This window comes from Chiloscyllium plagiosum, unplaced genomic scaffold, assembly GCF_037043375.1.
Source record: "Chiloscyllium plagiosum isolate Xiang-an unplaced genomic scaffold, Cpla_swu_hap1 HiC_scaffold_10, whole genome shotgun sequence".
NCBI lineage: Eukaryota > Metazoa > Chordata > Chondrichthyes > Orectolobiformes > Hemiscylliidae > Chiloscyllium > Chiloscyllium plagiosum.
This window is the reverse complement of record NW_028270148.1, coordinates 24,897,329-24,922,505: the sequence shown is the minus strand read 5'-3', so window position 1 is coordinate 24,922,505 and position 25,177 is coordinate 24,897,329. Positions and strand designations below refer to the sequence as shown.

General features: G+C 41.1%; 2 protein-coding genes across 2 annotated transcripts in view; one reads left to right on the top strand and one right to left on the bottom strand.

Annotated features, from left to right (window-relative positions):
- Nucleotides 1-483: 483 nt before the first annotated feature.
- Nucleotides 484-24,511, top strand: mrpl4 (mitochondrial ribosomal protein L4). The gene is made up of 9 exons (XM_043695528.2): nt 484-641; nt 6,983-7,058; nt 8,276-8,444; nt 10,794-10,845; nt 11,317-11,434; nt 12,200-12,306; nt 19,465-19,574; nt 20,254-20,327; nt 24,287-24,511. Exons 1-9 carry the CDS (start codon nt 591-593, stop codon nt 24,430-24,432), a joined length of 903 nt encoding a protein of 300 aa, XP_043551463.2. The 5' UTR covers nt 484-590; the 3' UTR covers nt 24,433-24,511.
- The window catches only part of hyls1 (HYLS1 centriolar and ciliogenesis associated), a 35,606-nt gene continuing 34,880 nt past the window's right edge, over nt 24,452-25,177 (bottom strand). The window contains exon 12 of the mRNA XM_043695525.2: nt 24,452-24,707. Within this exon, the coding sequence (XP_043551460.1) occupies nt 24,576-24,707 (132 nt within the window). The 3' untranslated portion in view covers nt 24,452-24,575. The remainder of the gene's footprint in view (nt 24,708-25,177) is intronic.

Sequence of the window (25,177 nt, the reverse complement as noted above, 5' to 3'; positions counted from 1 at the left end):
GACACGAAAACTGTAGTACAGTAACCAAAAGAGAAAATGCTGGAAAATCTCAGCAGGTGTGGCAGCATCCTTAAGGAGAGAAAAGAACTGACGTTTCGAGTCTAACTGACCCTTTGTCAAAGGGTTTCAGATTCCAGCATCCGCAGTAATTTGTTTTTATTTAACTGTAGTACAGTATTTTGTCCAAAAGTGCTACTCTAACCAGCTGAGCGTCTTCAAATTTATATACAGTTCCTTTTCTTTATTCTGAGAGATCACCGCGATTCACCTGATCCCTGCAACTGCTGCCATCTGGCTTGGGGAGGAGGCACGCGCTACCACATAACCGTCGTCCTTGCTCGAGCGCTGTGACGCCAGTGTTGCCCATTACCAAAATGGCGGCGGTGACTTCAGAACCTGGTCCGCTGAGCCTATTTGTCAGCATGGGATTTCGTCCACTCAATCTCGCGAGGTTTGGTGCCCTTTCCCTTCCCCCCCCTCCCAGAAAGTGTGCTGTCCTCCGGTCAAAGCTGATCGGTGTAAATGGCCAGTTTGTGAGCACCATGATGGACGGACATTGAAGAGATCGAGAGGGGCTGGCGCATGGGACGATGATGATCGCACGGGTTACCCGCGTTTGTTGCAAGGATTTTGGGAAAAAGGTAAGGAGAATGCTCCCGGCCAGCCCTGCCCCTGATTCCAACTCCAACGTGCCTGCAGTATCTTAAACAGATCTAAATGGTTGCTGCTTTGTTTTAAATGACACTTCATCCATTTAACCTACTCCGTATTTTGCATTAAATAAAATGAATGAACCAGATCCCACCCAATTAGGTGATTTTGTTTTTAATAGGTCGACCTCTCAATTTACCATCTTTGGTTGGATGGTGTGCAACGGCGGCCTATTGAAATGTCAGAGACCAAAAAAAAGTGCAGATGCTGGAATCCAAGATAGATAAGCAGGAGGCTGGAAGAAGACAGCAAGCCAGGTAGCATCAGGAGGTGGAGAAGTCGACGTTTCGGGTGTTAGCCCTTCTTCAGGACTGGGGTGGATGCAGGGGAAGCTGCAGATAAAGGGGGCGGCGTGGACTGGGGGGATAGGTGAAGACAGGCAGACGGTACGACCTGGTTGGTCAATGGGCGGAATGATCATGTTGGTGCTAGGGAAGAGGGGAAAGGGTGGGGAAAGGGTTGGGAATGGGAAGGGAGGTTACTTGAAATTGGAGAACTCAATATTGAGTCCTCCAGGCTGTAGGCTGCCCAAGAGGAAGATGAGGTGTTGTTCCTCCAATTTGTGGTGTGATTCTTTGTGGCAGTGGAGGAGGCCAAGGATGGTCATGTCGGAAAGGGAGTGGTAAGGGGAATTAAAATTGGCAATGACCAGTTGGCCCTTGCAGGCCTGGTGAACTGTTCCCTAAGTTGATGTTCAGTCTCCCTGATGTAGAGAAGACCACATCAGGAGCATCTGATGCAGTAAACTACGTTGGAAGAGAGGCAGGTGACTCACTCTCACCTGGAAGGACTGTTTGAGGCCCTATGATGGAGGTGAGGGGGGTGGTGTACCGGCAGGTTTTGCATCTTTTCTAGTTGAAGGGGAAGGTAACTATGGGTTCGGGGGGATTGGTGGGGAGAGTGGCGCAAACCAAGGACTGTTGAAGGGAACGGTCCTTGCGGAACGTCAAGAGGAGTGGGGAGTGGAAGATGTTCTTGGTGGTGGGGTCTAGTTGGAGTTGGCAGAAGTGTTTAAGGGTGATGCATTTGATGTGGAGACTGGTGGGGTAGTAGATGAGGACAAGGGGGACTCTGTCTTTATTGTGTTGGTGGGGTGTTTAGAGCAATGGAATGGGGAATGGAGGTGGTGCGGTGGGGGACTGTCTGGATGACAGAGGGAGGAAAAGCTTGTTGTTCAAAGTAGATGGACATCTGGGATGCTCGCGATGGTATGTCTCCTCATCCGAACAGATGCGCGGAGGAGGAACTGGGAGAATGGGATGGAGATCTTGCAGGATACTGGGTGGGAGGAGGTGTAGTCCGCGTAGTTATGGGAGTCTGTCTGGATGACAGGGGAAGGAAAAGTTAGACATACAATCTGTAGATATATACACACAATACATACATGTGAAAAGAAAACTACTAGAACTGTGAAAAAAAAATCAGTGCAATTACGGACATAGTTTCAGACTAAAGAGGTGTCAATTTAAGACTGAGGATGAGGAGGATTTCTTAGATTAGATTAGATTACATTACAGTGTGGAAACAGGCCCTTCGGCCCAACAAGTCCACACCGACCCGCCGAAGCGAAACCCACCCATACCCCTACATTTACCCCTTACCTAACACTACGGGCAATTTAGTATGGCCAATTCACCTGACCCTGCACATCTTTGGACTGTGGGAGGAAACCGGAGCACCCGGAGGAAACCCACGCAGACACGGGGAGAACGTGCAAACTCCACATAGTTTATTCTGAAACTATGTCCGTAATTGCACTGATTTTCTTCTTAGACAGTTGAGGGTCTTTGGAACTCCTTGCCACAGAGAATTGTGGGGCAGAGTCTGGTTGTATATTTAAGGCTGAGATTGATTCTTTCAGTAGGGGAAATCAAAGTTTAGTGGGAAAGGGCAGGAAAATGGATGGGAAAACTATTGGATCAGCCACGATCCTATTGCAGTATGTGTCTCTTCGGGTGAAGGGCAAGGCTGATAGATATAGGGAATACTGGATGACTAGAGAAATTGAGGTATGGTTTAGACTAAGGAAGCATGTGTCAAGATTAAAGTTAAAAATCACACTACACAAGGTTATAGTCCTACAGGTTTATTTGGAAGTACAAACTTTCAGAGCGCTACTCCTTCATCAGGTAGCTAGTGGGGCATGATCATAGTACACAGAATTTATTGCAAAAGATCATAGTGTCATGCAACTGATGCAATTTATTGAAAAAAACCTAGATTGCTGTTAAGTTGAAAATAGAACGTTACAGTACAGACCCTTCGGCCATCAATGTTGTGCTGCCCTGTGAAACCAATCTGAAGCCAATCTAACCTACACTATTCCATTCTAGTCCATATGTCTATCCAATGACCATTTAAATGCACGTAAAGTTGGCGAAGCTACAACTGTTGCAGACAGTGCGTTCCATGCCCCTACACTGTCTTAATTAATAAATTACCTCTGACATCTGTCCTATATCTATCACCCCTCCATTTGAAGCTATGCCACGTCGTGCTAGCCGTCACCATGTGAGGAAAATGACTCGCTGTCCACCTGATTGAATCCTCTGATACATGTCTCAATTAAGTCGCTTCTCAACCTCCTCTTTAACGAAAACAGCCTCAAGTCTCTCAGCCTTTCCTCATAAGACTTTCCCTCCATACCAGGCAACATGTCAGTAAATCTCCTCTGAACCCTTTCTAAAGCTTCCAGATCCCTTCCTATAATGCAGTGACAGAAAGGTGGTAAGGACATGCCTGGGAACTACAGACCAGTGAGCCTGATGTTGGTGGTGGGCAAGTTGTTGGAGGGAATCCTGAGGGGCAGGATGTAAATGTATTTGGAAAGGCAAGGACTGATTAGAGATAGTCAGCATAGCTTTGTACGTGGAAAATTATGTCTCATGAATGTGATTGAGATTTTTTGAAGAAATAACAAAGAGGTTTGCAGGCAGAGTGATGGACGTGATCTATATGGACTTCAGTAAGGCGTTCGACAAGGTTCCCCATGGGAGACTGGTTAGCAAGGTTAGATCTCATAGAATACAGGGAGAACTAGCCATTTGGATACAGAACTGGCTCAAAGGTAGAAGACAGAAGCTGGTGGTGGAGAGTTGTTTTTCAGATGGATGCCCTGTGACCAGTGGAGTGCCTCAAGAATTGATGCTGGGTCCACTACTTTTCATCATTTATATAAATGATTTGGATGTGAGCATAAGAGGTATAGTTAGTCAGTTTGCAGATGACACCAAAATTGGAGGTGTAGTGGACAGCGAAGAAGGTTAACTTGGATTACAGTGGGATCTTGATCAGATGAGCCAATGGGCTGAAGAGTGGCAGATGGAGTTTAATTTTGATAAATGCGAGGTGCTGGGAAAGCAAATCTTAGCAGGACTTATACACTTAATGTTAAGGTCCTAGGGAGTGTTGCTGAACAAAGAGACCTTGGAGTGCAGGCTCATAGCTCCTTGAAAGTGGAGTCGCAGGTAGATAGGATAGTGAAGAGGGCATTTGGTATGCTTTCCTTTATGGGTCAGAATATTGAGTACAGGAGTTGGGAGGTCATGTTGCGGCTGTACAGGACATTGGTTAGGCCACTTTTGGAATATTGCATGCAGTTCTGGTCTCCTTCCATCGGAAGGATGTTGTGAAAGTTATAAGGGTTCAGAAAAGATTGACAAGGGTGTTACCAAGATTGGAGGATTTGAGCTGAAGGGAGAGGTTGAATAGGCCAAGGATGTTTTCCCTGGAGCGTCGGAGGCTGAGGGGTGACCTTATAGATGTTTATAAAATCATGAGGGGCATGGATAGGGTAAATAGACAAAGTCATTTCCCTGAGGTGGGGAGTCCAGAACTAGAGGGCATAGGTTTAGGTAGAGACAGAAATGAGATAAAAGAGACCTAGGGGGCAACTTTTTCACACAGAGGATGGTGCTTGTGTGGAATGGTTTGCCAGAGGAAGTGGTGGAGGCTAGTACAATTGCAGCACTTAAGAGGCATCTGGACCCGTATATGAATAGAAAGGGTTTGGAAGGATATGGGCCGGATGCTGGCAGGTGTGACTAGATTGGGTTGGGATATCTGGTCGGCGTGGATGAGTTGGACCGAAGGCTCTGTTTCTGAGCTGTACATCTCTATGACTCTCTGACCAGATACTCCAAGTGCCGCCGCACCAGAGTTTTGTACAGCTGCGGCATGATCTCCTGATTCCAAAACACGATCCCTCTACAAATAAAAGCTAACACACCGTATTACTTCTTAACAGTCCTATCAACCTGGGTGGCAACTTTGAGGGATCTATGTACATGGTCACATGCTCTGCTCAACTACACATTCGTCCAATACTCTGCATTCCTGTTACTCCTTCCAAAGTGAATCACCTCACACTTTTCTGTTTTAAACTCCATTTGCCACCTCTCAGCCCAGCTCTGCAGCTTATCTATGTCCCTCTGTAGCCTACAACATCCTTTGGCACTATCGACACTATACCGACCTTAGTGTCATCCGCAAATTTACTAACCCATCCTTCTACGCCCTCATCCAGGTCATTTATAAAAATGACAGTCTTCCATCTTTTAGAATGGGTTGCAGGTTTTGATTTATTAATATCTCAGTCCCAGAACTTATTTCCAGGAAGTTCCCAGCATAACTTAAGGTATTATATTAGAAAGAAGTGACTTCTTAGCTTAGACTTTAGTGCATTAAGTTATCATTATGATCTTTTGCTATAAATTCTGTGTCCTATGATCATGCCCTACTAGGTACTTGATGAAAAAGCAACGCTCCAAAAACTTGTACTTCCAAATAAACCTGTTGGACTATAACCTGGTGTTGTGTGAGTTTTAACTTTGTCATCCTAGTCCAACACCTGCACCTCCACATCATACAGACAGCAGAGAATGGGTGAATCCCTCGAAGAGCTTAAAGACAGTAGGAGTATACTTAGAGTCATAGAGATGTACAGCATGTCCAACCTGTCCATGCCGACCAGATATCCCAACCCAATCTAGTCCCACCTGCCAGCATCTGGCCCATATCCCTCCAAACTCTTCCTATTCATATACCAATCCAAATGCCTCTTAAATGTTGCAATTGTACCAGCCTCCACCACATCCTCTGGCAGCTCATTCCATACACGTACTACTCTCTGTGTGAAAAAATTGCCCCTTAGGTCTCTCCTATATCTTTCCCCTCTCACTCTAAACCTATGCCCTCTAGTTCTGGACTCCCCAACCCCAGGGAAAAAACTTTGTCTATTTATCCTATCCATGCCCCTCATAATTTTGTAAACCTCTTTAAGGTCACCCCTCAGCCTCTGATGCTCCAGGGAAAGCAGCCCCAGTCTGTTCAGCCTCTCCCTATAGCTCAAATCCTCAAACCCTGGCAACATCATTGAAAATCTTTTCTGAACCCTTTCAAGTCTCACAACATCTTTCCGATAGGAAGGAGACCAGAATTGCATGCAATATTCCAACAGTGGCCTAACCAATGTCCTGTACAGCCGCAATGTGACCTCCCAACTCCTGTACTCAATACTCTGACCCATAAAGGAAAGCATACCAAACGCCTTCTTCACTATCCTATCTACCTACGACTCCACTTTCAAGGAGCTATGAACCTGCACTCCAAGGTCTCTTTGTTCAGCAACACTCCCTAGGACCTTACCATTAAGTGTATAAGTCCTGCTAAGATTTGCTTTCCCAAAATGCAGCACCTCGCATTTATCTGAATTAAACTCCATCTGCCACTTCTCAGCCCATTGGCCCATCTGGTCCAGATCCTGTTGTAATCTGAGGTAACCCTCTTCGCTGTCCACTACACCTCCAATTTTGGTGTCATCTGCAAACTTACTAACTGTACCTCTTATGAAATCAGTAGAACAAAAAAAGAACATGAGGTAGCTTGGCATATAGAGTTAAGGAGAATCCAAAGGCACTCGACAAATACATTAAGGGCAAAAATAATTTCAGATGTTGTAATTAAAATAGGGCATGTACGTTTATAAATAAATCTGTATGACTTCATGTTTCTTTGTGATAAATATGGTAATCTCTTATATTTTATTAGTTTTATGCACGTCTATGAAGTACAACTGTTGAAAAGTGCATCAAAAAAATGAATAAAATTACAGTCACATTGTTTCAGGTTTTGACTGTTGTTTATCTCACATCTTATGAGCCAAAAGAAACAAAACATTTTTAATCAATTGTATGTTCCAGAGCCCAGTAGGACAATATTTTATGTGCTACTTTTGCTTTAATTAAAATGCTTTCTTTTCTTCTTGAAATAGTTTGTCTCAACTCTATCTGGAGGATATGAATTGCCATCTAATCTCCAAGCAAACTTCATTGACATAGAGAAAAAAGGTACGCTATTCAGCATTATTTTGTTTAAAGGGTGACACGATGGCTCAGTGGTTAGCATTGTTGCCTCTCAGTTCCAGGGTTGGATTCCAACTTTGGGTGACTGTCTGTGCCAAGTTTGTACATTCTTTTGTGTCTGCATAGGTTTCCAACAGGTTCTTAGGTTTCCCCCCACATTCCAGAGATGTGCAGGTTAGGTGGATTAGCCTTGGGAAATGCGGGCTTACGGGGATTCGGTAGAAGGCTAGGTCTGGGTAGGATGCTGTTTGGAGAGTCAGTGAGACTCAATGGGCTGACTGGCCTGCTTCCATACTGTAGGATTCTATGATTCTAAGTATTTAAACACAAGAGAAAAAAAAAAAGTTGAATTCTGAAGAAGAGACACAGAACCCAAAATGTTAACTGCTTTCTCTCCACAGATGCTGTCAGACCTGCTGAGTTCTTCCAGCAATTTCTGTTTGTATTTAAGCACAAGGCCTTATCTAACCTTCGGTTTCTAAGAAAAGATACTAACACCAGTTTCTCCTTTTAATTTGTTGGCCAGAAGGTTGAAAACATGTCATGAAATGGCATTGCATCTATCTATCCTAGTTCAATACAGTGCATTATTGTATTATCACACTGCCTCCATTGTAGCAATCCTCTGCTACAGTATTCTGTAAAGACAAGTTATTAACTGCCTATAGTTTTGATCATTTCCTACGATATTTCCTGCTGATAGTTACTGTTTTAGCATCTAAAAACTATATTTTGCTATCTATAATTTAATTGTCACTCCTGTTTTCGATTGAGCAGGAAGGTGTAAATACAGCTCTTATTTATAGGTTATGATTCATGAAGGAAAAGAATCAGACCTGAAAGCAAAAGGTGAGGGAGAAATTATTTTAATTATTAATCATAAAGGACCAAGAAAGTTGGCTAATTGAAGAGATAAACTAACCAAAACCAGGAGCCATACATTTATTTTTAAGGAATTCTGATTTCAGTAGTTCAGTGGTCAGTTATCGGTTGCAGCCAGAGTTTAAAGGGCATAGTAAGCTTTATTTGCATTGTGTTCAATCTGAGGTAGAATGTTTTTTACATGTACATTTTGAATGGATGCTAGACAATGGAATCTTTTTAAAGCATTGTTTTAACTGCCACCATTGTATTCATGGATGAGTAAGATTCATTCATTATTTGATAATGACAGCATTCATAATCTGGTTAATATATTTCAGGACCACCACCATCATTTGAATCTGAATTGCCTGTTTTCCGAAGGTGTGAGATAGCAGTTCCTACACATCTGAAGCCCAGACAGGCATGGCTGGAATCTCTGCGGGGCTATACTGATGACAAGCTAGGCATCGTTGATTTACACCCTGATGTTTTTGCAGTACCTCCAAGGTAATGTATTCTGATCTCTGTCTCTCTGCACTTACTCTATGGTTGTAACACTGTATTCTGCACTCTGTTCTGCAAACCTGTTGCACTTTGTATGTTATGATCTGCCTGTATAGCACACAAAAAAACACATTTCACTGTATCTCATTACATGTGATAGAAATAAATCAATTACTTCATTTTGAGATTACAACAGAACTGAAATATTATATAACTTGATTATTTAAAATTGGCTTCCTATTGTTCCATTATCTTTCCTTACAGTTTTTGTCTGAAAAAATTAATTGTCATTGTATAAGTTTGGAACACTGTCATGTGTTTCTTTCCCTATGATATTCGGCTGTGTGCAAAAGTATATATATAAATGTAAAAACAGTGAAAATATAAGTGTACTGAATGTGGTCACCATAAAACAGTTAGAATGTTTAAAGTAAACTTGATTGTAACATGTTGCCTATGATCATAAATTAGTCCTTTCTTGTATATATTAACTTTTAAAAAATTTGCTTGTGATACATGGATGGCACTGGCTGAGCTAGCATTTTATTGCTTGGCCCTAGTTGCCCCATAGAAGTTCATGGTTAGGTGTTTTCTTGAACTGCTGTAGTCCATGTGCTGGAGATAGATGCTGATAGGGAAGGAGTTTGATCATTTTGACCCAATGACAGTGAAGGAATGGTGATATATTTTCAAGTCAGGATGGTAAGCGGCTTGGGGGCACTTAGAGGTTGTGGTGTACCCATGTATCTGCTGCCATTGTCCTTCTAGATGTTAATGGTTGTTTGTTTGGTAGGTATTGCCTTAGAAGCTTCGGTGAATTTCTGCAGTGCATCTTGCAGATAATTCACACTGCTGCTACCAAGCATCAGTGGTGAAGGAAGTGGATGTTTGTGGATGTGGTGCTAATCAGTGTGCTGTTTTTTTACCGATGGTGTCAAACCTCTTGACTGTTGTTGGAGCTGCATTCACCTGGCAAATATGGAGCATTCCATCACACTCCTCATCTGTGCTACTGTGGTTTAACTGAAGTTGGAAACTGGCAATGACAATTTGCTGCTTTGTTAAAAAGGGAAACCTGCTTAGTGTGAACATTGTGCCTAAAAGGGGAAAAAAATTAGACAAATTTCAGTTATAAGAACCTAGTGGTCTTTGGTGATGATAGTGTATCTCCTTGAACAACAGTGACATGACATGTTCTAGTTCAGATGACGTGTGACTTGAGAATTTGCAAAGTGATGCGGCACCAATGCATCTGCAGCAGTTACCTTTCTTAGTGGTATAAATTTAAACTTTGGGAGGCGCCCTGAGAGAAATCTTTATTTAAAGTTTTGCAGTACAGTTTTTAGAAAACAATGTAGGCATGGTAGTGAAAGATGTAATGGTCTGGACTAATTGATGTACCAGGAGAAAGTGAGGGCTGCAGATGCTGGAGATCAGAGCTGAAAATGTGTTGCTGGAAAAGCGCAGCAGGTCAGGCAGCATCCAAGGAACAGGAGAATCGACGTTTCGGGCATAAGCCCTTCTTCAGTAATTGATGTACCAGTCAAGTAATCTGTTTTGCCCTCTGGATCAAAAATGGACCAAGATTTCATTGCACTTGTTAGCTGTATGCAAAGTAGTGCATTCAAGTTCATTTCTTAAATTTTTGCATTTATCTACATTGATACTGTATTATTTGACTTAATGTTGACCAATTGATTTGGTTAATAGAAGCATAGAACAAGAAAGTTATATTGAACTTCCATGAAGCACAACTTTGGCCTCACTGGAATATTGCTTCCAATTCTCGGTGCTGCACTTTAGGAATGTTTTGATGGCTTTGGAGAGAGTATGGGCTTTTGCGAATGTTTCCTGGGAGGACATTCAGTATGAAGACCGACTGGAGAAATTTGGACTGTTTGGCATGAAGAAAAGGCTGAAAGGAGATCTGATTGAAGTATTCAAAATCGTTAGAGGTTTGGCCAAAGTAAATATATTCCTAATCAAGGAAGAATTCAGAACAAAGGGTCCAATTTAAAGTAATAATAAAAGAAGCAATATTGAGATGAGAAAAGTGTCTTCATACAGCACGTGGTTATGGTCTGTAATGTATTGCTTGATAATGTGGTGGAAGCAAGTTCAAGCAAGGCACTCAAAAGGGAATGAAATGATATTTGAAAAGGAACGGTGTACAGGATTACGGGAAGTAGACAGGAGAATGTAACTTGGTCAGATGTCCATTTAAAAAGCCAGCACAGACACAATGGGCTGAATGGGATCCTCCTCTATCATAATGATTGATTTAAAATATTATATGTACAGTTGCTGTTTCAGAAAGCAAATGCCATGAATTGACTATTTTGTTTTAAACAGAATTGATATTCTACATGAAGTTGCAATTTGGCAGAAAAACTTTAAAAGAATAGTAAGTACATTTGATTTATTGTTGAAATGCATGCCATTCACTTCACAAATATTTTCATTTTCAAGACCATGTTTTTGGAACAGGTGTAGGCCATTTTAGCCCTTGGAGCTGTCTGCCATTTGAATAGATCAAAGCTTATCTGCATTTTAATGTAATTAACTGCTTTGCTTTATATCTATTGATACCATTATTTAAGAAAAATATGTCATGGTCTTAAATTTCCATTGACTTAAAATCTACAGTCCTGTAGGTGGTGATGCTGATAGGATATGTTCCCCATCCTGAAGGGAATTGATTACTTGTTCCCATCCATTCCATACCATTATATAATTTTAAGAACATAGGTTCTAAACTCAAGGGAATGCAAGCTAGGTTTAGGAAAACTGTCCTCATAATTTAACACATTGATCAGGTCTGCAAAAATACTGATAGAAAATCCATTTTAATTCCATTCTTTTGTTAAATTTGTAGAGCTATGCCAAGGTGAAGTCTCGAGCTGAAGTACGAGGTGGAGGGAGGAAACCATGGCGACAGAAGGGAAGTGGCAGGGCACGTCATGGCAGTATCCGATCACCAATATGGAGGGGAGGTAATCATTTATTGATGAAAGCATTTATATTTATTTAATTAATTATGTTAATTACACATTTTTCAGGCTCTTTTTAGAGGCATATTTCTGCTGTTTCTCTATTTGTAATTATGTTAGAACCATGTATAAAGTATTTTTTTCATTCTATGTAACAAGCAGTGTAAAACTCTTTCTCCTCTGCCCATCCTCCACATGTTCTGCATTATAATAATGCACATTTTAATCTATCGTTGTTTGATTAAAAACAAAATTAATTTGTATTCCAAAAGTCAGGCTGGGACAATGAAGAATTTGGACTAGCTGACCACATTCGTAATCTTTTGCAATAGATGCACTGCTTTAAATCTTTTCAATAATCTGTGCCCTTTTAATTTAATAACTTGCTGCGGCATCTAATCCATTGTTATAGGAATTGTTTTGATTGATTAGGAAAAGCCTAGTTCTGAAACGTGTGATAATACACTGTTCTCAAAAGTTGGGATAGTCCTTTGTTATATTTAGGGAACATGAACAACGATCATGGACCATATCTACATTAAGATTAGTGCTTCTTACAACACAGTAAGGATATTTGCAGTTCAAGAGAAAATGCAAACAATCACTGCTCTATGGAATAACAATGGGGAAAGGTTTCCACTTCTAACTATTTACAGTGAAATAATCTATGGAAACCAGTTTAGAAAGAGAACACTCAGCATATTAACTGGACAGATCTGGATTTTAAAAAAAATTATTGAGCGTCAGAAAATTTGTTTTGTTTAACAGGTGGTGTTGCCCATGGTCCTCGAGGGCCAACTAGTTACTATTACATGTTGCCCATGAAAGTGCGTGTTATGGGACTGAAAGTGGCTCTCACTATGAAGTTAACTCAGGTAAGTACTAGTCTGCCCTTTCCAAACCAGTTTTGAACTTTTTATCTGCTTTATTTCACTCTTTGGCGTAACTAAACCTTAGGGTTTTTTTTCTAGCTGTGACAACTAGGTGGCTAACCTAGCCAAGGCAATTTATTCTTTTTTTGTAAATATTTTTATTGAGAAAAAAAGATTAAATTTTTTACAAAATTACAAAATCACTACAAAACAGTATAAGAATCTTATAATATAACGACAATAACAGTAAACAAACTACTACTCTACTCCATAAATCACGGAGGAGAGAGAAAAACATATGAAAACTACAATTTAATAAATAACTAAAAAACTAAATTAAACCAAGTTGAACCAAGGTAAATTAAATTACATTCAGTTAAGTTACTGCACTCGGCACAATCCCATCAAAGCTCTCCACCACCGGGAGCATCAGCACGCAAACCCGTATTTGTTCAGAATTCTTCTTCCCAGGGGCCACTGGACTGTCAGACATAGCCCTCATGACTACACAGAAGTCCTGACCAATATAGTCGACAAGTCTGTGTCTATATAATTTAGAAAGGGTCGCCAGATCCTATAACACAGTTCAGTTTTCTGGTGCACCATACTCATAAGGAGGTCCAGGGGGATGTGCTCCATAACTGATCTATATTACCCCGAGGGTCCCGGGGGATTCTCTGACACCCACCTCATTACAATGTTCTTCCTCGTATAGAATGAAAGAATATTAAACAGTTTCTTTCCATGCGTGTCCAAAGAAGGGAGATTTGGCAAACCCAAGAGGAGGGACACCAGAACCACCTTGACCTCAGTTCCCAAAACCCCTTCCAAAACACGTGCTTTGGCACCACAAGCAATGAGTAAGAGTGCCAACATCTGTTTTATGTTTGGGGCACATTGGGACTGTCCTGTCTTAAATTTCGCAAGCTGTTCCGTGCTGTGAGCCCTGTGGAGTACCTTCAATTGCATAGCCTGCGTCCTATTACAAATCAAAATCTTCCTTGCGTTCTCCCAAATATCGTCCCACGCCTCTAACAAGATCTCCATTCCCAATTCTTGAGTCCCGATTCCACATAGCTGCCCAATTTCCTTCGAGAAATTACCTCCTAACACTTGATAGAGGGTACTGACTAAGAGAGCGCCCATGGACCGAAGCGCATTCCTCTCCATGTCTGACTTATAGGGACTAACCATCAATGTAGTCTTTTTCTGTATAAAGTCCCTAACCTGAAAGTAGCAAAATCCCTCTTAGGTAACTCATAATTCTGGCTCAACTGCTTGAAAGACATCATGACCTCCCTATCAAATAAATCTCCCAAACAGGAGACTCCTCTAGATTCCCAGAGTTTAAAGCCAGAGTCCATTGATCCCAACCAGAATCCTAACATTCCCACTATGGGGGTGAAAGGGGAAATTTTTTTGTTAAAAAACTTTGTCGCATCATTCTCCATGCTTTAACCGTGTTAAGGACAATCAGATTCCTGCACTGGTCCATAATAGTCCTTATCTTGTTCATAAACAACAAATTGATGAGAGAGCATTTACCCTGGGAGGCCTCGATGTCCAGCCAGATTGACCGCGGTTCCTGGCAAGCCCAATCAACCACATAGGATAGTAGGGAACTCAATTGATATTTCTTAAAATCTGGGAAATCCGAACCTCCCATCTCCTGCGGAAGCTGCAATTTGGCAAGCTTAATAAGAAGCCGCCTGTGATGCCAGATGAAAGATCCAAGCCAACTGTAAAGCTTCTGTAGCACTTGCCTAAGCAGCATCAAAGGGAGCATTCGCATGGGATATAATAAACGAGGAAGAACATTCATCTTGACCAGAGCAACTCTACCCAACCAGGATATCGGAAGATTGTCCCAGCGCCGAAGTTCCTGTCTTCTCTAGCTACTGCACAAAGTTAGCTTTATATAATTGATTGAAGGGTTGGGTGATAAAAATGTCTAATCTGTGTGATCACCTGCAAGGGAATTGGGTTCCATCCCCAAGATCAGATGTTCTGGTAACGCCCCCCACAGGCATGATCTCCGACTTCATAAAATTAATTTTATACCCTGAAAACGAACCAAATAGATGAATCACTTGTATTAAACGGGACACAGATATCATTAGATCAGTTAAAAACAGAAGAATGTCATCCGTATAAAGGGTGATCTTATGCCTGTCTGTTCCTTGGATGCTGCCTGAACTGCTGTGCTCTTCCAGCACCACTAATCCAGAATCTGGTTTCCAGCATCTGCAGTCATTGTTTTTACCTGTCTGATCCTACCTCCAGGGCAATTATATTGGGGTCCCTCCGGATGAACTCTGCCAACGGCTCAATCACTGATCTAATTTATAGTGGTGAGAGAGGACACCCTTATTGGCTGCCTCTATCAATACTAAAATTGACCTTATACCATTAGTGAGAACTGCTGCTTTCGGGTCACTATATAGCACTGCCACCCAGCTGGCAAAAAAAAACGCTCCAGTACGTAAGAGGTACAGCCACTCCACCCGGTCAAATGTTTTCTCTGCATCCAGGGAAACTACCAAGCCTGGAATCGACCCTTGCTGGCATACCTGAATCATGTTTAATACTTTTCAAATATTATTAGTAGACCTATGATGCTTAATAAAACCTGTCTGGTCCTCCTTTACGATGAAGGGCAGAACCCTCTCCAATCTCAATGCCAGCATTTTCGACAGAAATTTAAAATCCACGTTCAGTAACAATATGGGCCTGTACAAAATACAGTCTTCTGGGGCTTTCCCTTTCTTGAGAATAAGAGAAGTATTTGCTTTTCTCAGAGAGGATGGGAGACAGTCCTGACTGTTCTAGTAGTTACATATCCAACAGTGCCCGGCCAGCGTGTCTATAAACTCCTTGTAAAACTCACTTTGATGTCTTTCTGTGCTGGATGCTTTACCACTCTGGAGCTGCCTCACCACCTCCTGTATCTCTTTGGATTGTCAGAGGGGCATTCAAAAAAGATGCCTGCGCTGAAGTTACACCTGGAAGGTCCAAAGTCTTAAAAAAGGGCCCATCTTCGCCGATCTGTCCTCACAGCCCTCCAACCGGTACAGTTCAGAGTAGAACTTACTAAATGCTGCATTAATCAATTTGGCATCGCAAGTAAGAGTACCAGCACTCTCTTTTAATGGATGTGACAGATTGGGGGACATTCTTCTTTTTGACCAGATATGCTAGATATCTACCCAGTTTATCACCAGACATGAATTACCTCTGTTTCACAAAGATTTCCCTCTTTACTGTCTGGATGAGTACAGCATTCAAAGTAGCCCTGAGGGCTGTAATCTTCTGCAACTTGGTTACAGACGGTCTGTCAAAGTATGCTGTCTCAGCTGCCTTCAGGCGAGCCTCAAACAGATGCTGCTGCTCTCCCCTCTGCCGCTTCTGGGTCGCCGAGTAAGAAATAATCAAACCCCTTGCATAGGCCTTGGCAGACTCCCAGAGCATCGACGGATTACTGGTCATACCTAAATTAATGTCCCAAAAAATTTTAAGTTCCCGTGAAAAATGCTATATAAACTTGCTATCCTTCAAGAGGAAAGGATCCATGTGCCAGTGCCACGAGCCTGTCCTGTTACGACCAGCCTTGACTGGCATGTACACTGCCACATGATCAGAAATGGCTATGTTCCCGATTCTGCTAGACAGCACTGAATTCAAAATGGTCGATGGGGCAAAAAACATATCAATCCTAGTATAGCACTTATGCGAGTTAGAGAAAAAGGTGAAATATCTACCCTCAGGTGAAAACATTTCTACACATCCATCAACCCCAACTGCCTGGATTGCGGGGACATACCCGCGAGACCCCTGGGCAGCCTGTCCACTTCAGGGTCAATACGTCGTTTAAAGTCCCCCCAAATAATAGTATGATACATCCCAAGGGCCATCAACCTGGGAAGCGCATCCGTTAAAAATTTGAGGGGATGTGCTGGGGGGCAATATACATTCAAAATCCCATACTTCTCTCCATGTATTAAAGCTTTAAGAATCATAAACCGTCCACATTCATCCTTAATTTGGTCTAACAGTTGAAATGGGAGATTCTTCTGGAAGAGTATAGGAACTCCTCTACTTTTTTGAATTAAAGGATGAGAAAAACACCCATCTGACCCCTCCCTGCAGTAATTTCAAGTGCTCCTTATTGGTTAGATGTGTTTATTGCAGCAAGGCTACATCGATCCTCTCTTTTCTAAGGCTTGAAAGTATTTTTTTTCTTAATTGGTGAATGACTCCCCTTAACATTCCAGGTGCACCATTTAAACGAACGGTTAACCATAGCCGTCCTAAACAGTCCGTGACCCACCCGGATGAAGAACCCCACTCATAGCATGCCGAGTGAAAACAGCAAACAGTTCATGTAAATTTAAAAACACAACTGTGGGTTTCCTCTGGGTGCTCTGGTTTCCTCCCACAGTCCAAAGATGTGCAGGTTAGGTGAATTAGCCATGCTAAATGGCCCATAGTGGTAGGTGCATTAGTCAGAGGGAAATGGGTCTGGATGGAATACTCTTCGGAGGGTTGGTGTGGACTTGCTGGGCTAAGGGCCTGTTTCCACACTAAGGGAATCTAATCTAATCTAATCTAATCCTAAAACTACCAAATCAAAACTTCTAACAACAACTTCTACAGACCAATATATAACACAAATGAAAAGAGACTTTCCCCCTTGCCCACAGGGGGCACATACACTACCCACTAACCCCTCCATGGCTCTTTCTAGCTGAAGCCATTCCCCAGCCCCAGACAACACAAAGTAAGAAAAAGTTATAAGAAAGTCTTATAACAAGAAGATTGAAAGTGGGCACTCAACCTGTCCTATCCATACTTTAACCCTAGGCACTCCTTATAGAGAAATAAAATTAATAATACTCCCCGCCCCCAATCCCATATCAAGGGAGAGAAAACATAAAGGAAATGATGATAAAAAATAAAACAAAGGCTAACGGGAGGGGAGAGAGAAGGGAGAAGACAGAGAAAAAGAAAAAACAGTGAGGACCCCCAGATATATTTTTAAAAAACAACAACCAGGTGAACCAGTCAAACTACAGAGAAAAACAAAGTAAACATTATTGTCCAAATTATTCGAGCCAGCCAGTCTAAGGTATCTAGGAGGTCCTTTGCCTTTCCGGTGAGTCAAAATTAAACACTGACTCTTTGTGGCTGAAACATAATATTGCCAGATATGTTATGAAGTACTAGATATTCAAGTCCCTCAGCCACCTTTTTACCTCATCAAATGCCTTCCTCTTGCGAATCACGACTGCAGTAAAGTCCTGGAAAAGCATAATTTGCGATCCTTTGTATATCAGAGCCTGTGGATCCTTCTCCAGTGCTCTAGATGCTTCCAGCACCATTTGCTTATCTCTGTGGTGCAAGAGTTGCATTAGGACCAGATGGGGGGCACTGGTCCGATTCGGGCCTGCACACTGTGACCCGGTGGGCCAACTTGGCCTGCCTTGACTTCCAACTTCAAAGACTGCGGGAGCCATAGCTCCAAGAAGCTGATAAGCTGACCTTCTTCCTCCCGTTCTGGCAGTGCCACCAGGCGGGCGTTCTTCCAACGGCCTTGATTTTTGAGGTCGTTGACCTGCTCTTCCAAAGCCTATACCTGCCGTTCCAGGGCCTGAACCCAACCCGCCAAGGATTCTATCGCGGTTTTGGACGCCGCAGTCCGTTGCTCGACCTCCATGACATGCTGCCTGAGATGCTGGATCTCCTGGTCATGCTTCTGCAGCGTGACTGACTTCGGTTCCAGATTGGTCCAGGTCTCCTCCATCGCTGAATCGATCTTCTCTCGGAGTTTCACAAACTCCAAGACCAGGCAGTGTTCGATAGGTAAGTCTCCAGGACCGCTCACAGAGGCTGATGCTGCGGCCGCGGACATGTCCAGTGCTGCATGGGAGTGCCCTGCAATCCTCGCTTTCCCTTCCCTTTAGTCATTTTTCTAACTATTATAAACCAACACACAGCAATTCTGGGGGTCAAAAACTAACAATTTCTACCACAATGGGTAATAAAGAGAGGATGAGTGCACCACTTTGACTGGGTTCTGGTGCAGAGCTCAGCAGGGCAGATCTACTGGATTGCTGCCATCGTGAATCCCCCAATTTATTAATTTTTAAAAGAAAGCAAAATACAACATGTGTTGAAAATCATAAAAAAATAGGCTGGGAGTACACAAAGGCATTTGTGGAGAGAAATACAGTTAATGTTTTAGTTCTACTGAAGAGTTACTGTCAGTGACTTGAAATATTCACATGGCTAAGAATTTCCAGCATTTTGATTCTATTTCAATGTTCATAATTGCCAGGTGTATAAGACTTAGAAGTTTTCTTCTAACTGCATTTGGATGGGTATATGAATATGCTGTGCTTTTCCAGCACCACTCTGATCTAAACATATGAATAGGAAGGGTTTGGAGGGATATGGGCCTGGTGCTGGCAGGTGGGACTAGATTGGGTTGGGATATGACTCTATGCTGAGATCTCTGGGTTAATTAAGAAGGCAGCATTCTCCAGAGCTACTGAACCTAAATGAGCGGTGTTGTAATGTGAAGACAGCACAGTACTTTAGAAGTGTTTTTATAGTATTGTGATCATGGTGCATGTATTTCTTTTGACCATTAATGTTTTGCAATTATGCTTTAAAGAAAAATTAATTTCTAACAAAAATAATCTTAGCCCCTATTGCCATAGCTTAAACCAAAGAACTGGGGATGCTTGGAATTGAAAGCAAAAATAAAGCACTGGAGAAACTCAGTGGGTTTCTCTAGCAACATGGCATCATAGAGAGATAAACAGAATTTATATTGAGTCCAGTGATCTTTTGTCAGAACTCACCATGTCGGCACTTATGTTCCATTTCAGTGTCCCCAGTCTAAATGTGCCTCTAAGGTGACTTATAACAATAGTCATAGTGAGGAATTCTGCAAATTATGTTGTTTTCCAGCTTTTTTTTTCCTAAACCAAGCTAGGCACTTAAATTATGAAAACTAAAACAATTATTTGACACCCTGTTTGATAGTAAAGGTATGTCTTGATGGAATATAAAACTGAGTTTAATCATTCTAATCACCTAGTTTTTCACACCACCTGTGTATTGAACTTATTGGTATCATCTTTTCATGCCTTCTTTTAGGATTACCTTCACATTATTGATTCCCTTGAGATGCCTAGCCCAGATCCTCAATATCTTCTTGACTTGGCACGTTATCGACACTGGGGAGATTCTGTTCTTATTGTAGATGTGTAAGTATTTGTTCTGTGCTGTAATTTGTAAATTTTTTTATAAACATAGGGTTAATGTTTGGAAAAGAAATAGTACAAGCTTTTCAATCCACTGTGAAAGATAGATTATTTAAATGCAATACTGCATTTGCAGGCTTTGTATTTAAAATACACCAGTGATCTGAATCAGATTGTTTTATTGTGCAATTGTGGGAATTTGATCCAGTTTTAGCCTCATTCTGGGCAAATTAGTTCAGGTTAATTGCAAAATCATGACATTTTTTAACTCAAGAAAATTCAGAACAGTTTTCCAAGTAAATAATTTCAAATCCAGTTAAAATGCATTTTATTTGAATCATGCTATTTAGATTATATATTGGGTAGTGTAGCAATGTACTTGTCTTGTTACCAAAAAGATTCAGTTTCAATTCTACCCATGACAAGTTGTGAAATGGAGTTCAATAAAGCTATTCATTTATAAGAAACTAGTTTATAAGAACCAAACAGGTTCATCAATCTTTCAACAGAATGTTTGAATTCAGGTACTCTGCACATTCATTGGGCGGATGTTAGTTATTGAGAAAACATTACTTTGCTGAGAGATAGTGCTAACTAATGCCAATGTAATTTAGGTTACCAAGTACAAATACTTTGAATATTTAGATTGTGAAATTGATTTATTTATTATTCACTTCTTCAGCAACGAAGATATGCCAGAAAATATTTTAGCAGCAACAAAACACTGTAAAACCATAACTGTAATGCCTGTTATAGGTAAGATTTTCATTTACATTTCTTATTTATCTGAAATTAGGAAAACATCAAAAATCTAAATGTATCAAATAACTTCAAATTCATTTGCCACAGTCATGTAACCTTCAAAGTGCAACTTGCCAACTGAGCTGCTGGATGAATGTAAATCCAAACCCTAGTACACATTTTGTTTAACAAAATCCAGACTGCTCCAGGTTTAATAACTCTTCAGCAGAAGCATAATTAATTTCTATTGCTCTGGGTTAGGGCGAGGGGAAAAGTTATCAGCCGGAGTTCTCATTCCCAAACATTCGCCACTGACTCTTTATTAGAAAGTAACTGTAGAATCCGGATGTAGGCAAGATAGAGCTGGACTGTGATGTTTTATTCCAGGTTCCCTCAATGACTATTGATCATTTTTAAATCAGAGAATTCGATGTGCATGGAACCTCTCAACATGCACAATGTGAATTGTTTAAAAGGGTGTGAAAGAAAAATAATTTCACATCAGCAAACGTCATCAATTAACAACCACCTTCACCATCTTATTCCTTCAAGTAGATTGCAACTGTCTATACATTAATATTAGATGTGCCTGTCACTCAAACAATTAATTATTAGAATAAGGAATATATTCTCACCTTTCAGTATTGAAGTCAGACAGCTGGACCTCATAGAATATGGGTTCCCCGATTGGGGCTGTTAATCTGGTCCAATCAGGGAGCCCTGACTGACAGATAAGACCAGGAATGTCTACCTTAAGAAGGGAGTGGGCAGGCTGGAGGATCTCCTTGTGGGTCTGCTCCTGGGCCTGGCCAATGTGGCCATTAACAGGTCTAGGCAGGAATAATTTCAGCCAACTGCTTGCTCCTCTTCATGGTTACGTTCGAGTCCAGGTGTCTTTGGAGAGAGAGCATGCAGTGTCCATCAACACTCAATGCCTTTAGGGAGAGATAGGCACGGGGAGGGTGTGTGTGAAGTTGGAGTGCTTAATTTCCCCCTTCAATTCTATTTTGATTTGATCCTACCCTTCCCTTTTTCTTTCACATAAGCATTGCTCCTACCAGGCTTTGCTTGTTACTGGATCACACATGGGTGTTTTTCCTCGTGGTGGAAATGTTGAATGATATTATTTTGCACATGGAGTCTTTAACGACTCCTGCACTTATACCACACACAATATGGATGTTGTGGGGAAAATAAGCACAATTGCTGTGTGGCAAAACAAAACAGAATATGAATGTTAGACATCCTGTTCACTCTGAGTTGGCTGCAAGGGAGCTGCGTGGATGTCAAGGACTCTCCTCATGTGAATAAAGGGTGATTTGGTGACAGGACACCAACCTCTGTAGAGTTATTTCAGTGGCAACAAGAGAAAAGCACTCTTCTGAAGAAACTTTCTCACAGCAGTCTTCTTTAAGTTGGCATAAGCATTTCTGGCATCATACCGTTATTTGGGAAGTTTAACTCGTTTAATCCATTGGTTGAAGACTGGGCCCTGTACAAGTGTGTCATTCTTTCCTGGGATAATGACATTGGGCAGATGAAAAGCAATTCTCCTGACAACCCTATTTTGTTTTCGGAGCCTAATGCTCCCTGAGTCACCAGATTTAGTTAAGAAATATTACGACCCCCAAACTGCCTGTAATTGAGATGCTATCGGTTTTATTCAGCAATTCGAGAACCATGGGAATCCAGATAAGGATTTTTGACTAGGTGAAGATGAGTGGCAGAGGCATGTGACATCAGTTTAATGTTTAATGAGATGCTGAGAGACCGTTTGGTATGTGAGATTAATAATGCAAAAGCACCAACTAGCTGAAGCCCAACTGGACTTCAAACAGAAACTACAACTAGCTTTATCATTGGAAAATGTGGCAAGTGGAGCATAAGAGTTATAGGGTATTCCTTTGAAAGAATGGTTAAAACTTCCTTTAGGATCCGGTTCGGCAAACAATTGTAGTTGCTGCCAGTATGTAGACTTGAGATAAGAGAGTCTCACTAGGTGTAAATGGAGTAAGAGAACTCATAAGCCAGTATCCCAGAGAATGTACAACCTGGAAAGTCAACCTACATCTAGTTTAGAACAGTTAAATTGCTTAGCAACATCCAAATCAGAACCAGTCAAATGAATGTGTGGCTAAATGGTCACCTGGCTATCAAGGAGGCCAATACCAGCACAGCAAACTTCAACCCTTAAGTTTTTGCAAGACCTCAGATAGGTTGAGAACTTGTACCAGGCAACCTTTTACAGATGAAGGGTACAACCTCAATTCCCGTCTTTGATGAGAAGCAGCTGACTCAATTACCATTGATTGTTGGGAAAGGCTCAAGCTTGATGGGAAAAATTGGTTGAGAAAATTTCAGTGATTAGCTTTATGAGTGAAGTTAAAAACCTGAAGTTTTTCTGGCAAGTCTAGGGGCTGTCAAGGGAGCAGAGGTCACCTTGCATGTTGACCAGGAAACAATTCTGCAAGGCCTGCCCAGTATTATTTTGTTATGGGCAAAAGTAGAGGCAGAAATCAGAAGGATGGAAAGTGAAGGAATCAAACTAGTTCAGCAGAACGCTGCTCGGTGCATTCACATTTGCTACTTGACTTCCCAAACAGGCCGAATGATCACAGGACATTTCTTTATTATTCCATCCACTCATTCCTACTCCAGGATTATAAGCCTTCAAAACTTCACAACTACCCATTTCCAAAGATTCTTAAAAATCCATCCTTAAATATTTGTTACAAGGGTGGTTATTGCCAAAGTGGGGTGGTTATCTATTTAGGTACTGGAGTACTGTGTACAGTTTGGTCTTTTTATCTAAGACATATGTTAGAGGCAATTCAGAGAAGATTCACTTGATGATATCTGACGTGGAGGGGTGGTGGGTTACCTTGTTAGGAAAAGCTGGATATGCATAAATTGAAATTTAAAAAGAACGAGGTGACTTTATTGAGACAATTCCAATAGAATGTGACAGGTTAGCTGTTCCCCTTGTTAGAGAGGCTAGAAACAGGAGACAGAGTTATAATAAATAAGGCTTCTATTTTAAGACAGATGCTGAGAAATGCATTCAGAGGGTAGTGAGTTTTTAGAACTCAAGAGATTAGGAATTTAACACTTTCAAAGTCCGAGAGAGGTAGATTCTTGACATCAAGGGAATCTGAGGTTATGGGGGTAGTTAGGAATGTGAAACTCGACACATTCCAGTCAGTCATGATATTACTGACTAACACAGCAGGCTTGAGAAGCTGAATGGTCTACTCCTGCTCCTCATTTGCATGTACATTTGATTATTTTAAAGTAGGCCAGCTGTATAGTTCATTTTAAGTTGCATTTTTAAGGGTGCTCCTGTACAGAAAGCTATAAAATGCTACAGTTAGAATTGATGGCAGTTAGTGGAAAGCTACCTGTAATGGTCAGAATTTAACAGTACTTCATTATGTCAATAGTGTTTAAGTGTCCTGATGTGCTTTACAAGAACACTGATACAAAATGACATGACATAACTGAATCAAAAGAAACTGTTTAGAAATGGCAGTTCATCTAGCAACTAATTTGAACATTATCTCACAATGATTAGATACATGATTAGTTAGACTGCAAGATTTATTTCTTTAGTCTATTGCTAGTACAGAAATCTAAGTATTGTCGCAAGTTCTTCTATTTGACCAATTCATTTATCCAATTTATAGCTAAGTCATATCGACAGTCTGAATCCGTGAATTACAGTTGGTTCCTGCAATCAAATAGCTTTTCAAGACTTGCACATAAATAATGATTCCTTGGAAAGAATAGTGTATAGTGACTACAGGGATAGTGATAAAATTTGTTGGAATGAATGACTGTGCAAAGTTTATAGTAGTTTTTAATCTTCCATCACAAACATAATTGAAGCAGTGTTGAGGATTGATGGAAAGCTGGTTCCATATTGGGATTTTACTGTTTATTGGCTTCCTGAAACTCTACCCAATCTTGTTTTCCAGGCCTGAATGTTCACAGTATGCTGAAATACGAGACCTTGGTTCTTACACTGGATGCAGTCAGTTTTCTCGAGAAGAAGCTGCTATGGCACAATACCAGATTCACACCCCTCTATCCATTCAAACTACCCTACAAAGACTTCCCTTAAGAATGATGCAGAAAACAAATTTAGAAAAAGAGGACATTTATTTTTACGATCCAATAAAATCTATGACTTCATTGCACAACTCATGCTGTTAGTCAATTACAAAAGAACGTGATTTATGTAAACATTGTACCAAGTTAATCTAGCTATAATGGACAGAAAAACTTCTGTGGAATGGTTCCAGTTGCTAATTCATGTCTAATTTGCCATCGCAATGCAGATCGTTTCTTCTCTGTTGGTATTATGTAATCATTTGGAACATAATTGTGCCGAGGTTTCTGCAGTGGGTGAATTCAGAGAAAATAGTTATTCTGTTGATAAGCCACAAGCTACTTCCAAACTTGAGCATCTTAGCAAACAAATTCATATTTACAATTAAAACAGTGAAGGAGTTGAAGAGTTACAAGTGTCTGGAAAGAACATATTGGAATTTTTGGCACTAATTAGTGAAGATACAGTAGATAAACTAGAAAAGGTATTTATTTACTATATTACAATTACAAGATATTAAAAATAGCTTGCTGATGTTTAAGAGGGGTACTGTGGCTAGAATTTCTGCCTCATAGCACCAGGGACCCAGGTTCGATTCCATCCTCAGGCAACTATGTGGAGTTTGCACATTCTCCCAGTGTCTGTGTGGGTTTCCTCCAGGTGTTTTGATTTCCTCCCACAGTCCAAAGATATGCAGATTAGGTTGACTGGCCATGCTTAATTGCACACAGTGTCCAGGGATCTACAGGCTAGGTGC